The sequence below is a fragment of the Haemaphysalis longicornis genome, unplaced genomic scaffold (genome assembly GCF_048455015.1).
Source record: "Haemaphysalis longicornis isolate Haplotype H1 unplaced genomic scaffold, Haemaphysalis longicornis Haplotype H1 scaffold_12, whole genome shotgun sequence".
Classification (NCBI taxonomy): domain Eukaryota; kingdom Metazoa; phylum Arthropoda; class Arachnida; order Ixodida; family Ixodidae; genus Haemaphysalis; species Haemaphysalis longicornis.
Genome location: NW_027526225.1, coordinates 86,024,821 through 86,038,691, shown reverse-complemented (window position 1 = coordinate 86,038,691; position 13,871 = coordinate 86,024,821). Strand labels below are relative to the sequence as shown.

Below are 13,871 nucleotides of genomic sequence, written 5' to 3'. Positions count from 1 at the left end.
TTTAGGCCATTCTTACCCCGAATTTTTGCATAGTTTTGTTACTGATTTAATTCTTGTGGATGTGGTTTAGCACATTTGGCATTGAGTGAGATTTCGCAGGCGTTTTGCTTTGAAAGTTTGTTTCAGGCAAGCACTGTTGAGATACAGTAAAAGCTCGTTAATTTGAACTCGGTTACTAATTCGAATGACGCCCTGGTCCCGGCACAGCCCTGTATATTTCAATGGTGGAAAACTTGCGATAATTCAAACGCGTCGGTATCCATAACGGTTAATTCGAACTGGGATTCCGTGGTTGCCATTGCTCCTCGCAGAAGAAGTCATCCCAGAGTGACTACAATGTGGCAAGATGTCCATTTATTTGAGCGCCTGCCCGCTAATTCAAACTCCGCTTAATTTGAACGATGTTATGGTCCCCTTTGAGTTCGAATTAACGAGATCTTACTGTACTAGGTAAACAGTAAGCATGCCCCTTTCTGAGTCGTAGCCACACGACTGACTGTCTCCTTGCTGAACTCGCTGCAAGTCAGAGGCCTGAGGATTGGTTTGCGCACTATTTTTTGCTGGCCATTCGCCCATTGTTTAAGTAATTAACTTGTCGGTGGCTGGTTGTTACCAAGTTTTGAAAACCACATCACTGCTTGTAAAACAGTGTGATGCGAGACTGCATACTCGGGCTCAAATATATTGCTCTGCAGAAACAAGAAATGCAAGTTCATGCGCAATGAAAGAACCTCATAGCAGCTGTCCATTAGCTCTGTAACTTGTGGACAACAAGCGTGCTTTTCTGCTTGACATGCAGCCCAGGCAGCCCAAAAGGGCAATAAACGCACACCAAAGTTCGAGAATTGCTCGAAAGGAAAAGCAGCTCTTTCGATATGACTCGTGGTGAACTGCGCTAAACTAAAGCTAAACCTGCGAAGTCTTTGCATATCAACTGTTTGCTGTTTACTAAAGGGGAAATACATTATGTTAGAGGAGAGCTTTGGCCCAGTGCCAGGAAGCCCAAGACGGCCACTCTCTGCCCGTGCCAAGTGTCAATTCATGATGCAAAAACATATAATTTCAAAAGTGTGAGGTCAAAGGCCTAGTGGCATGCTTTAGTTTTTTATATGAGAGTTGCAGCATGAGTGACAAATGTGATTGTGAGTGCATTACATTGCACAAATGTCTCGTATTCTCATGTAAGTTTTATTTTTTTTGCCAAAGAAAGCATGCTATGATGGGAGACAAAGTGACCTTACTTGCCAGCTGACGCACTGTGCTGTAGGCTTTTGCGCGTACAGAAAACAGGTTTTGCTGGCCGCTTCACCACTCAGAAGTGTCGATTTGACATTGATAAAATCTCGCTTGATAAAACAGTGAAAATAATTATCTCAAACTGTTAAAAACGTTTAGCTCATCCCAGATATGCAGCTAACTGAAGCTTTAGGTCCTGAGTTGGTATGTTAAGCTCAAACATTTAAATGTGTGGAAATTAACTTTGTGGCCAGAACTCAAAAAAAGGCACTGAAAAACATCTGCAATAATTTCTTAATAAGTGCAGCAAAATTTGTTTATAGATTCAACTTTCATTTGCTAGAGCCTAATTTAGCAGTGTCTGTTTGAAACTCTAAATGCAAAGCTTAGAGTTGACAGCTTGCGTGCATGGTCATTTCTGTGCTTAGGCTGTGTAGGTCATTTTCCAGTCTCATGCGTACAAAACAGTGTTGCAAGCTGTCTTGGCTGTACAGCTTTGAGTGGCTTCACGTGCCCATCCACCCGCTTCTTTTTCAGCTGATAGTGTTCATGGCACTTGCAAATGGAACCTCCCAGGTTTTGTGTGGGCCGCTGACTCTACACACTGAGACAGCCATCCATGTGGCTCACCAGCTAACGCAGGTGAGTTGGCTCAGAGTGTTTCAGTGTTCAGTCCTGTCTTACGTCCTGCCATTGTGCTTGATTGTTGCTTAAAGAGAACACAAAAGCAACACACAACTTACTTTGTTTGAAGTAGAGGGCACTGCATACGTCGCTACAGCTTTGTTCAGTGGGGAACGGTGCTTCCGCTACAGAGGAATTCACACTAAATCAGTGCACCGACTTCAAATTACTTATTACCTAACTAAACCTTGTGAGACTGGACAGAGTTCTTATGATGCTCTTGCTATAGAAATCAGGGAATGGGCAGTCAGTATGCAGACTGTATATCAGTAATGGCAGTCTGGCAGGCACTGGAAATTGAGATGTCGCCATTGAGTACATCTAGCAGAGTGGTCCACACTCCTTATGGCACTGCGGCGGGTTTTCGCTTTTGCTCCTGGTGATACAAATCAGGTTAAGGGATATAATTTGCTACACCCGTACAACTGAATGTTCAATGTTCCAATGAGAAAACAGGCACCCTGAGTTTGGGGTATTATGATTTTGACTGCTCACAGCCAGACTAGAAGGAGTAATGTTGTTGCCTAGCGATGTTATAGGAGTCGCACAGAGAGGTTGCTGTGTTTGTAGCTTGATCTGCAGAAATGTTCTGTGTGCTTGTAACGGCACTAGCCAAACTACATACATGTAGGCTAACCACTGGTGTTACCTCGTGGCATTGCTAGACGTTGCTCAGCAAGTGCAGGGATCCCTCGAAGTGTCACCCGGTCTTAATTGTCTAGCCTTATTGAATGTAGCTTGGGTTACGCTTTTGGTAGTCTCTCATGTCCTGAACCCGTCATGAACTGAATCAACGTTGTCTGCTGTCTTTGTCGCCCTTCTTATTAAGTCTTAAGTCAATGTAAGAAGTGTTTGATTCGATTTACAATGAGGAGGCGTTTATTGATGCGTGCATACTTGGCCCTGTTTAAAAAAGTCGTGGGAAATGCCTTCGAAATGCGTGTGCGAAGTGCTGAATGTGTGATGTTGTCCAACCCCTTGTTTTAGGCTTGGGCGAGGGCGGCACTTTTTTTTTTTTTTTTTCATTGCTAAGATGGGGTGCAGTTCTTACGTCGATTGCACGCGGTCAATGCACCACACAGTGCTATTGCTATGCAGGAAAACCTCATTTCAATGTAACGTTATATGACCCTTAGCTCCATGTGAAAGCAGCTTAGTAAAAGTAAAAAAGTAGAAGTCTTCTACTGCACTTGAGTCCCATTACTTGACTGAGAAAAAAAAGGAAAGCCGTTCCGCCAATGAATGCTGTGGTAGTGCGAGAGTGATCAGTGCGCGCATCTTACCGTGTGCGTATATGTTTGTTTATTTATTTTTTATATTTCTGGTTTGAATAAAGGTTTTTATGAATGCATTGTAGACCATTCAGCTTTTCACCAGGTTGCTTCCTCCAGAACCAAAGCTGGTGTTTTAAGAAAAGTGCATCTTTTTTTGCAGTGTCTGGCTATATGAAAAAACTGGGATGGTACCTTTGATGGCTGTTCCTTGTTGTTTGTATTGATGCAGGTTCAGGTTGGAATTCCGGTGGGAATTGTGAATCAACCAGCTAAAAAATGTCATCTTTTGTGACTGTACACTGTGCAAATTCTTCTATGGGGTTGTTTATATATCATTAACTCCTCCTCCTCCTCTTCCTTCTTCATCATCATCATCATCAGCCTACTCAGGTCTAATGCAGGGCCTGATAGTTTATAGATAGCAATGAGAATGTGAGGAGTAAAATGTTCCTTTTGTTTTCTTTTGTCCGGACAGGCCAAGTTCAAAAGTTCCCCTCAAGAGGGCAACACGGTCCTCCTCGAGTGCGTTGGAGCTGGCTGTCATGTGATGCAGTGACACCGAGTGTGGTTGTCGTATGAAGGAAATTAACCGTGTGTGGTGTGGAAATGACTGTTCACGGCATGACTGAGGTATGCGAGAAAAACATTTGATGTCAGTTGCTGTGCCGATAATACACAAATGTCAGAAAACAATAACTTGTCACCAAATTTTCTTTCAGGTGGTTGTCAACTCTGCGGTAGACAAGGCTTTTTATTGTGAATGGTGATGTGGCCTTTCAAAACAACAAACAAGTGACAAAAGCAAACAAACAAGCAAACAAAAAAAACAGGCAGCAAGCTTTCTTACAATCTCTTGCGCATTGGGATGCGGTATCCCAAATGTTAGTTTGGGGTGCTTGGCTTACATTTAACAAACCCTTCATATTTGTGGAGTAAAGCACTTTTTCTGGGGCACTGGCAACTAAGTGCTTTGTAATTTTTTCCTGTAAGCACCTTGTTTGCAGAGATATTTTTCCGCATTACTTCATAATCTTCAGGGCAAGGGTTATTATACTGACCCATCTTCAAAGTAAAATGGTTTTATGTTTCCGCTCGAGTTGCGAGGAGAAAGCTTTTTAGGGTGTCTCAACCGATCAGAAGATTGGAAGCTCCAGAGGAAACGGAACATGTCACTGACCTGACTGCTTGGGCAACTACTAACTTGAATGTCACTCAAGCACAGGCTGGCATTGCCTCTTTTTTTTCTGGCCATAAAGCTTCCAAGTATCAGGAAATTAATTGCAGTACTCTTGAAAACGCTCATTTGTGTCAGAATCACGGTAGCCTCCCTCTACGCTGTTTGCAGAACCCCGACTCCAGATACCGTATAAACCGGAATATAGGTCGACCCTCTACCTTGACGTGGGAAAAGTTGAAAGAAAAAAAAAAGAAAGAACTCGGCAGATAAGCGCACACACGATGTCTATATTTATTTTCGACGCCCGTCCGACACTGCCACTCACTATGCCTGCCGAAGTCACTCATCCGAGCTATCAGAGTCGTTCGAGGCTGACTGCCACTCACTGTCATCTTCAGTGCCATCGAACACGTTGCTTATGGAGCACTTCCTAAACGCTCATGCAACCATGTTGTCGGGCAGCGACTGCCAAGAGAAGGACACCCAGCTTGACACGGTCACGAGGGATGGTCTTCGCAGCCGGCCCGTAGGTGTCTTTTCGTTCTCGCCAGCTATCCACTCATTGTACAGTTCGTGGAGATGGTCCGCGGATGGCCTCTGCTGTAACTGGCAGCGATCGTGAGCGAAGTTCCCAAACGAAGTCCGCTTTTTTGTCCTCCAACACGGGGTGCACCGCTTGACGTCCACGGAACGATCTGTTCGGGGGTTGCACGCTCACTGCTTAGCTTTCTGGCTCCGCCAGTACTGCACAGTTTTCTCCAAAATGCCAAACTGGTGTTGCGCCGCCATATTCCCATTCTGCTCAGCGACTCACTCGCCTTCAGCGTCGATTTCCGCCATCTTGGAGCAGACACGTACGGAAATGCACGCACACACACACACAAGACGAGTTAAAGACGAAAGATTAGACAAAAGCGAAAAGCAAATAAAGACCTGATAGAGCGAGAGGGTAGTCCAACACAAAGGGCGAAGGCGACTGACTGCGCTCGCTACGCAAATGTGCAAATGCTTGCACGGCAGCTTGCACTTTGTTACCAGTATAGTGCTCTAGAAGTTTTTAGTGGGTTCACGGGGCATCTCTTGCTGATGCACTTCATGTCGACGCGGGCAGGTAGTGCGAGAGGGCCATCCTCCTGAACAATTGCAGCTTGCCAAGGCTGAAGCGGCTGGAGTTTTCGTACACAAGCAGTGAAAAAATTCGTTAAAGGCCAACTGCACTCAAATTTTACCCTGGCTAAATGCCTTCGAAATGTGTAGTAGGTACCATGAGAACTACTGCGACGAGACCGGTAGCTCGGTGCAATGCATGGTTATTCAGTTTCAGGCACTCAAAATAACGCCCCTGCAGACGACAAAGCACCTGCCGGCGTGTCGCGCAAACAGCCATTTAGCGGAAGTGACATGCCAGCCGTCCAGGCCGATTGGCCTGCTTCGCAGCGGGAGAATCCAGGAAACTCGTATTTCGCGCCGCCGGTACTCCTGGCCTTCGTGGCTCCGAAGAGGCATCGTCAACCGTGCGGTTCTCTCCTTTTCGAGTGTCGTCGCGACATCATGCCTATGCAGTGTGGCTGGACAAGCGCTCGCTTTTCCTCGCACCTCCCACACCCCCGCACGCGCGCGCTCCCACTCTCCTCCTGGCTGGCCGAGACAGCCGCGTCGGCCCGTGGGCGCGCCGCCGGCAGCAAATCGCGGAGGCCACGGTCGGCCGGTCCGCACAGCTCGCGCCGTCAGGCCAGGCCGTCTGGCCGCTCGCGCTGACGACTGATACGTCACTTCGGCCTGCCCGTAATGGCCGCGTTTTGCCCAGTTTCGTTTTCAAAATCGTCGATTTTTGCTGGTTGCTTGCGGTGTAATTACGCACAGTTTAGGCGTCATACTTCGTACATCGCGGTCTTTTTGTCATACTATGCAGGAACAGTGATTTCGCGCAGTCGAAATTTTGAGTGCAGTTGGCCTTTAAATGACATTTCAGATATTGAAGACCCTGTTGTAATGCAAAGGTCGCTGTATTATCTTCAGCTGGGGTTCTTTTCGAGGTTTTGTCCCTTCCACAGCGACGCGAGCTCTTCGGTTTTGTGTCGGCGCAGCCGTAGTGGCTTTTCTGTGACATCTTTTTTTTTGAGCGTGCGTGCTGTAGTTAATTATCTGGAAAGCTGCGCACCGTATGCCTTTTGTCCTATTTGTCCACAGCATGATCATTCTGGGGCAGTTATTACATCGATAATCCGTGCAAATATTTCGTTTGTGGACCATTTGTGCTGTGGCCAAGTTCGACAGCGCACGCTGGTCAACAAACTTCCAGAGAAGTTAATTTTTTTTGTTTGTGCGTGTGAGCGTGTGGGCATGTGCGTGTGGGAGTGAAAATATCCGTGTCGTGCTAGTCTGCGTTGAGGAACATCAGCTGTCTCAGCGCATTTCTTTAGGAAGATATGGCATAACTTCATTCGTTTTTTGTCTAGGGCACATTGTGGGAGGGTGCTTCTTTCAATAATTTCAATCATGACGGGCACTTTTCTGTATAAATGAAAGAAACTTCTTTTATGCCTAAACCAATCAATTACCCAGTAGCGGTGTGCCTTGAGTAAAAGAAACCATATAGTCTGAAATGTTAAGCATATATTTACAACAATAAAATATATACAAGTGGGGGCTTTTTTGGCAATATCCGGAATGAAGGGCAGGAATTCTTTGCCTCGTTCCTTGCAAGCTTGCCTCACGAGGTCTTGCTCATTTTTCTGCATTTGGCACTTTCTCTCCTGTTTTCTGAGTTTATTCCCTTTACAAAGAAGTGAAGCCGTGTGGTAAAGTAAAAGCTGATTACTTCCTTCGTCAGATAAGCTGCATGCTTGCTGCAGCCAATGCTGAGGGTGCAGCTTACCTTCACTAGGGAAACTATATCAAGGATACTTTCAGCGTGCAGTCTTGTTTTGCTGAAGTACTCAGTGAACAAATTTTCTAGTGTTCGAACAAACCGAAAAATGATGCCATGAGGATGGAGAAGGCCTCCTTTATCCTTATGGAGTGTAAGCCTGGCGAGCCGTAGCTTGTCGTTGTTAGCGGATGATTTCAAAAGCTGCATGCAATGCTCGCACTTCATTTTCATCGCGCACTTCCGTGCAACATAACCAGCTATGTAGTGTACTAGGCGTGTGTCGCTTCTTTCGATGTCAGTCATGGTCCAGTGAACATGACGAAATTGTTTCTGCTGCAGACAAGTCACCGAATTCAATTAGATCATCTACCTGGTCGCACAAGCTGCTTCTAGGAGGAGCACTGCTACCCGCCTCAACATCCAACAATGCTGTGATAGCACATGGATCCGCATTGCCATATCTTAAGTCTTCACCAAACCGTAAAAAGACAAACAGTTCATCGTAACAAGAAATTGGCTTGTTGTCAGGTGGTCGTTGCAGCCTGAGGACTGTCGTTCAATGGCAAACACGTTTTTCAGGGGGTCTTGGCTCAATCGCGACGTCTTTATAAACTTATACCCTGGTGGGGTCAGGTACGACAGGAGCTCAAGTGTGCTCGACAGGGTGACCCGCAGGCCTGTAGCTGTAGATTCGCGGAGGAATCCTCCGTCTCCACCTACATGCTTCTCCCAAGTTGTCAGGTACTCCAGGAAGTCCGAGAGGGCAGTACTGCCGGCATAGTTTGGTCGTACAGCTTTGGCCGGGAACCTGGACGTCATAGCCTTGATGATGTCACTGATTCCTCTGCAACATAAAATAGCCTTGATGATGTCACTGATTCCTCTGCAACATAAAATAGCCTTGATGATGTCACTGATTCCTCTGCAACATAAAATAGCCTTGATGATATCACTGATTCCTCTGCAACATAAAATAGCCTTGATGATGTCACTGATTCTTCTGCAACATAAAATAGCCTTGATGATGTCATTGATTCTCCTGCAACATAAAATATTGTGTACTGTGTCAGTTTTTAATGGCAGACGTACTATCACAATATTTCTCGCTATAAACGTAGATATTATTTATAAAAAACACAAATATGCACATTGCCATTGCTGCCACATTGCTGCCAAAACACAAGCGCACCACTAATGAAAATCAACCAACTAAGCGCAACTCTGAGCGCTGGCCGTCGACCCTCAGGCTGCGTCTCTAAGTAGGTATTGTTCATACGACGCCTACCAACGTTCTGTTTCATGCCTACGGCAATTCCTGTCTTTCTCCTTTCCATTTTAGCAATAAATTCATGCATTCATTCAACACGGAGCGCTCATTACAAAAAGACCGGTCACTTCAGTTGACTTTTCCCCGCTAAGTCGGCGACAGACCCCGCCGCAACGAATGGCGCTCACGCTCCGTAACTTTGAGCCATGCAACGTCTTATGACACTGCGGCACGCCTAGCTCAATTCACAACTTTGACCCCTAGGCACCGCTCTGCCCACCAGAAAGCGCCCGCACCTTGCACGTACTAATGCGGCAATTACCCCTCACAACTAAAGGGACATTCCGGCAGCTTCCTTCGGCGCCCTTTGACACAGTCGCTGGAGGGAAGACCCTTTGCAATACTTCGGCGCAAATTATCGGCCTCTTCTCCCCACACTACAAAGGTGCGTCTCTTCGCAGCTTTTTCCCTGTGTCTCTTCGCAGGGAAAAGCCGACTGCTTTTCCCTGGCTGGTATTTCTATCGACTAGGTGCGCACCCCGGCCTTCACAAAAAACGATTAAAGGCCAAAAGCGTACCAGTGACAGCACGAGGAAGGTATACAAGATATACACTGATAACTGGGCTGCCGGAGGTATTCATTAACTGAGATACGTGAACTCTGCTATCCAAGCAGCTTTCAAACAAACACAACATGCCTTCCTCGTGAAGTAGGAAAGGAGTACACTGCACGAAGACTTCACGACAATATATTGTTACCTTTTGGCTGTGTTAGGTAAGCTAGCCTCTTGCCTGAAAAAATCTTGTGTACCACCAATTGTACCTTTAACGGTTGCCTCAATCTCAGCCTTGTAGAGATGGAGGCCTTGAAGTACTTTGTCTCCAAACAGTTGGAATGCATAGCCAACTTTCATTTTTTCACATGCGTTTGGCTGCAGATGGCACTTGTGATGCCTGGCATAGCCTTGAGTGTGACACTTTTTGAGTCAATATTGAACGCTTCTCTGACGTGCTGCATGGTTACCTGAAGAAAAAAATAATTCTGGTATTAATGAACACGAAGAAAGAAATTTCACACGCAAAGAGTTCAATTATAGTCTCAGTTTTTCACAACAGTGAAGAAAAATGCCCTTACGTTCCCGTGAGGAGTGTTGAATCGACAGTGCAGCAGGCCGTTTCTCATACACTTGATGAGGAGCGGAAAGTCCGATATAAAGTGTAGGCACCGGGTGGCATAAACAGGATATTCTACCTTGCATTTCACGTCGCCTGCTGCGCCTTGAATCCCCTATACTTTCCACATCTGTCAATTCCATGTGGCGCCATCACAAGTTATAAAATCCACAAAAAGACCACTGTTCTCGGCCAAGATTGTGGCTTCAATCATGATCTGTGCCAACAAGTCTCCTTTAACATTCCCGTGTGTAATGAACATGCCAATGACCTGGCTCCATTTGCCGACAAATACACAAACAGTAGCACCATCCCATGGTCTGATGGCACTCGCTTGTCTCCAGCTGAAGTATAATCTCCTAAATCTGGACGGATTGCTTCACGCTCTGGTGCTCTGACAGCTTTACCTCGTCAACAAGCAGGCCGGCATGTTTCTTAAACGAGTCCATATCTTGTGTCTTCTGTTTGAGTTGCCCCAAAACTTTCTCGCTGAAGCCAAATGCAGTCCTGCAGACAGCCATGTACCGCTTCAGCGTAGACTTGCTTGGAAGAGAAACTACCATATTTTCACGTGTATAACCCGCACCAAAAATGTGAAAATTTCAGTGGCAAAATAGACGTGCGGATAATACATGCAGTTTTTCCTTTAGTGCAGCTTTACAGCAATGAGTGTAGTGCCGTGAAGTTCCTATGTAGTAACACTGACTAAGACTTCCATGGCAGTGATTGCGCAAAACATACAAGGAAAAGCAAGAAAAAACAAGGATGAGCGCACTCTAACAACTGAATTTTATTTGTGAATTGTGACTCTCCTTTCAGTGTACTCCACTAGCTAAATATACGCTTCTCCTGTCTACATAGTATGTGATGTGTCGCTTGGGCAGTAGCTTTGGTGCAGCCTTTCCTGTATCAAATGTGCGGGCAATACGCGAGGAGTTTTTTTTTATTCTTTTCCGGCGGGCTGAAAGTGGGGGTGCGGATTATATGCAGGGGCAGCTTATACACGCGAAAATGCGGTATGTTATTGTCTCTGGTGGGGTCGTAGAGGCGGGTACTCTGCATCTTCATAATTATGCACTCTAGAATGAACATTTTGCTTTAACAGAAGCCCCTCTTCTTCACTCGTGAAGCTGCGAAGCATTGCTTCACACTCTCCTGTTGCTTCTCTGGAAGTTTTGAAATGTACTCGTCGAGAACTTCTTCCGCAACCAAAGCGTTATGGGCTTGCATCTTCTTGATATCGTCATTCATTGTGGCAATTCGTGATGAAATACGCCTGTTTCTTTTGAGTGCATATCTCGGCCTTTGGGAAACGGTTTGTGAAGTCCTGGCAGGTGGTTGCTTGATCCTTGACTGTCAAGTCAGGTTCTTCCTTACGGAGGGGTTTGCAGCTGATACTCTGTCCAGCCGTAAACAAAATGATAGGTGAATTAAACTCCAAATTTGGAGTAAGGGATCGAAATGCATGGACAAATACTCTCATTGATCCGAAGAAATAACGCACTTGTGATGGTACTAACCTTTGCTTTCTACTTTTCTCAGGGAGTTTTATTTGTAGTATGTCTGAGTGTCAACTCGTTCTGGATTCGTGTTGTTAGGAAGGCTGGGCTGTAGTCTCGGGCATTCAGTGTTCCAACACAGAGTTCAAAGGCTTCCACCTTTTCTAACAGGCTTTCTGCTTCTGCTTCAGATCTCGGGAAGCATTCATCTACCAGTCACCCTTTCAGGTACATTTTACAGTGGGCATCAGGTGGCTTGTTGCAGACGAGCATCACAGCCTTTTCAGAAGTGACGACCGCATCCTGCTCCGAAACCGAGGTACAATACAGTACACCATCCAAGTCCGGGAAATAATGGGTAGACCAGCATTTGGAAGGAGTTTTGAGGTGAAATAAGAACGCCAAACGATGCGGCGCCCCCTCAAATCCAGCTGCTGCTTGACTTGCTTCGCCGGTGGAATGAGCGCTGGCTCTAGCGGTCGATGGCCCCGACGGATTTGAGTCGATCGTCTTCCGACCCTCTTCACTGCTCGTGGTTTCTTCACTTCCCGAACACCTTCTCTTCCTTCTTGGTTTTGGGGTTGTTTTTGTCGGGTAGGCGGGAAGATTCGGAAGAATCGTGAGGACGGCGTCGTCCGATAGTTTGGCTTTACCTCACGGAATACGCACCTCTGAGTCATTGATTACATGTACGTAATCCTTAATTACATACCGTGGCTTGAAATGCAGTTCGCATACTGCGCATGACTCGTCCAAAACTTTGTCTGCACGGTGCAGTTTTTTTTTCCACAGTTTTCTTCTTTCTTAGTCTCGTGGCACATTGAAGAGAGACGCCGCATCTTTATGGTGCGAATAGCCGAGCGACTCGAGCGCACAAAAGCAGGAGAGGCACAGCGGGGCTGGAGGAGCCGGGGTAGAGTGGCTACTAACCACCCCAGTAGCCACCCTAGCCGGGGAGAGCCGCCAGGAGGAATATACTGCAGCGCCTCCGTCAACATCAACGGCAGCAGCGAGCGGTGTAGGAGGAGTGCGGTGGTGAACCCACTACAATCTTCTAGTATAGTGTACTAGAATTCTAGTACACTATACTTATAGAGCACTGTAGTTATTAGACTATGCTTGCATATTGTTGCCAGAAAACAATTTACATTCTGGCGTTGCGCTGCTAAGCATGAGGTTGCGGGATCAATTCCCGGCCGCGGAGGCCACTTTTCTGATGGAGGCGAAAAGCAAAAACGCTCGTGTGTATGAGATTTCGGCGTACGCTAAAGATCCCCAGGTGGTCAAAATTAATCCGGAGCCCTCCACTACGGCGCGCCTCATTGCTTGCGTTGCGTCGGCACGTTAAACCCTACAGTCAGTCAATCAACAATTTACATTCTGCCAATGACCGCTATATAAGACAAGGGGTGACTTTAGTGCAGATTCTTGTGGAAAAAAAACTCGGCCTATATACCGGTTTATACGGTACACTGACAATGCAGTATACCTAGATCTGCTCGTTTTAGGGTAAAGCCCGATTTTACTCGATGTTTACACCCCGAACATGTTTCGAGAGAGTTGGGTTAAACCTGATATCTCTCCAAATGGACCTTTTCAAAGCAAGCGATCTGCACAATTGTGGGCTGACGGTCCACTGTTCTCAACCAGCACTTGCTGGAAGCAAGCCCCACAAGCCAATCTTTCGAACTCATTGATCATTGGCATGACTCTGCCGCTTGCTGCCCCAGGCTGGCGGATGCTGCACTGACAGTGTTGTGCCTGGCTAACGGAAGCTGTGATGTCGAGAGAACTTTCTCCCAGCTAAGAAACGTTCAACGATCGGACGGGTCTCGAATGAAGACTGACATGTTGCGCATGCAGATGATAATGTATGTGAAAAAACGTGTATAAAACCTATTAGTACCAGCTTTTTGGGAATAAAATGTTTCAATTTTTTGAAGTTCTCAACGCTCTTTGCTGTCATCATTACCGATTCACTTACAAAGAAACACCAAATTTCCGAGAGTATTTTCTAGAAAACGTGTCCCACCGATTACTAGCTTGAAAGAAACACCAATTTTAACGCGTTAGAGTTAAGAAGCTTGGGATACCTTCTGATAAAACAAACTGGGTGTATTACACAGTACATCTGTAGATTTGGTTATGATGGTTGGATTTTTATGGCGTAAGGCCAGCCGGGGCAAAGAGCGCCAAACCGAAACATCTGTAGATTTAACCTGAACAAAACCCGAATTCGGGAATGGTTTTATAAAAAAAAAACGATAGTATTTTCCCAAATATCAGTTTGAAAAATAGCACCTGATTTTTACCTCCATATTTAAAAATAAATATAAAAATTAGTGCCCTTCCACTCTGTGAAGATGGATGACCTGCAAAGCTGGACACAGTCCACGGAGTGCTCGAAACAAAACTCGTTTGTTGTAATTTGCGTTGGAGCATACTTCCTAGCCCATTAGCTGAATGAACCTGTGAAGGATCCAAGCTTTGCTCATGCAGACAAACATGAAGCCGCCTATGTCCCTTCCTCGTCGTAAGCATCTTACTGTTTGTGTAACACGCCAACCCAATCCGCTCTACCACTAGGGACTCTGGAAGGGTCCCATCGGACCGTTTGTCGTCCGCGTTTAAACCTCGCACCAGCACAACGGACATGCTATCCATCATTACTGGTATATAACCTATAGCT

The 13,871-nt window shown here is 46.0% G+C and overlaps 1 protein-coding gene across 1 annotated transcript in view; it reads left to right on the top strand.

The window, feature by feature from the left end:
- Positions 1–12,609, top strand: part of Rtca (RNA 3'-terminal phosphate cyclase) — a 31,971-nt gene extending 19,362 nt beyond the window's left edge. Inside the window, exons 10-12 of the mRNA XM_077693636.1 lie at positions 1,774–1,878; positions 3,670–3,824; positions 3,914–12,609. Coding sequence (XP_077549762.1) covers positions 1,774–1,878; positions 3,670–3,750 — 186 coding nt within the window. The 3' untranslated portion in view covers positions 3,751–3,824; positions 3,914–12,609. The remainder of the gene's footprint in view (positions 1–1,773; positions 1,879–3,669; positions 3,825–3,913) is intronic.
- Positions 12,610–13,871: the final 1,262 nt, after the last annotated feature.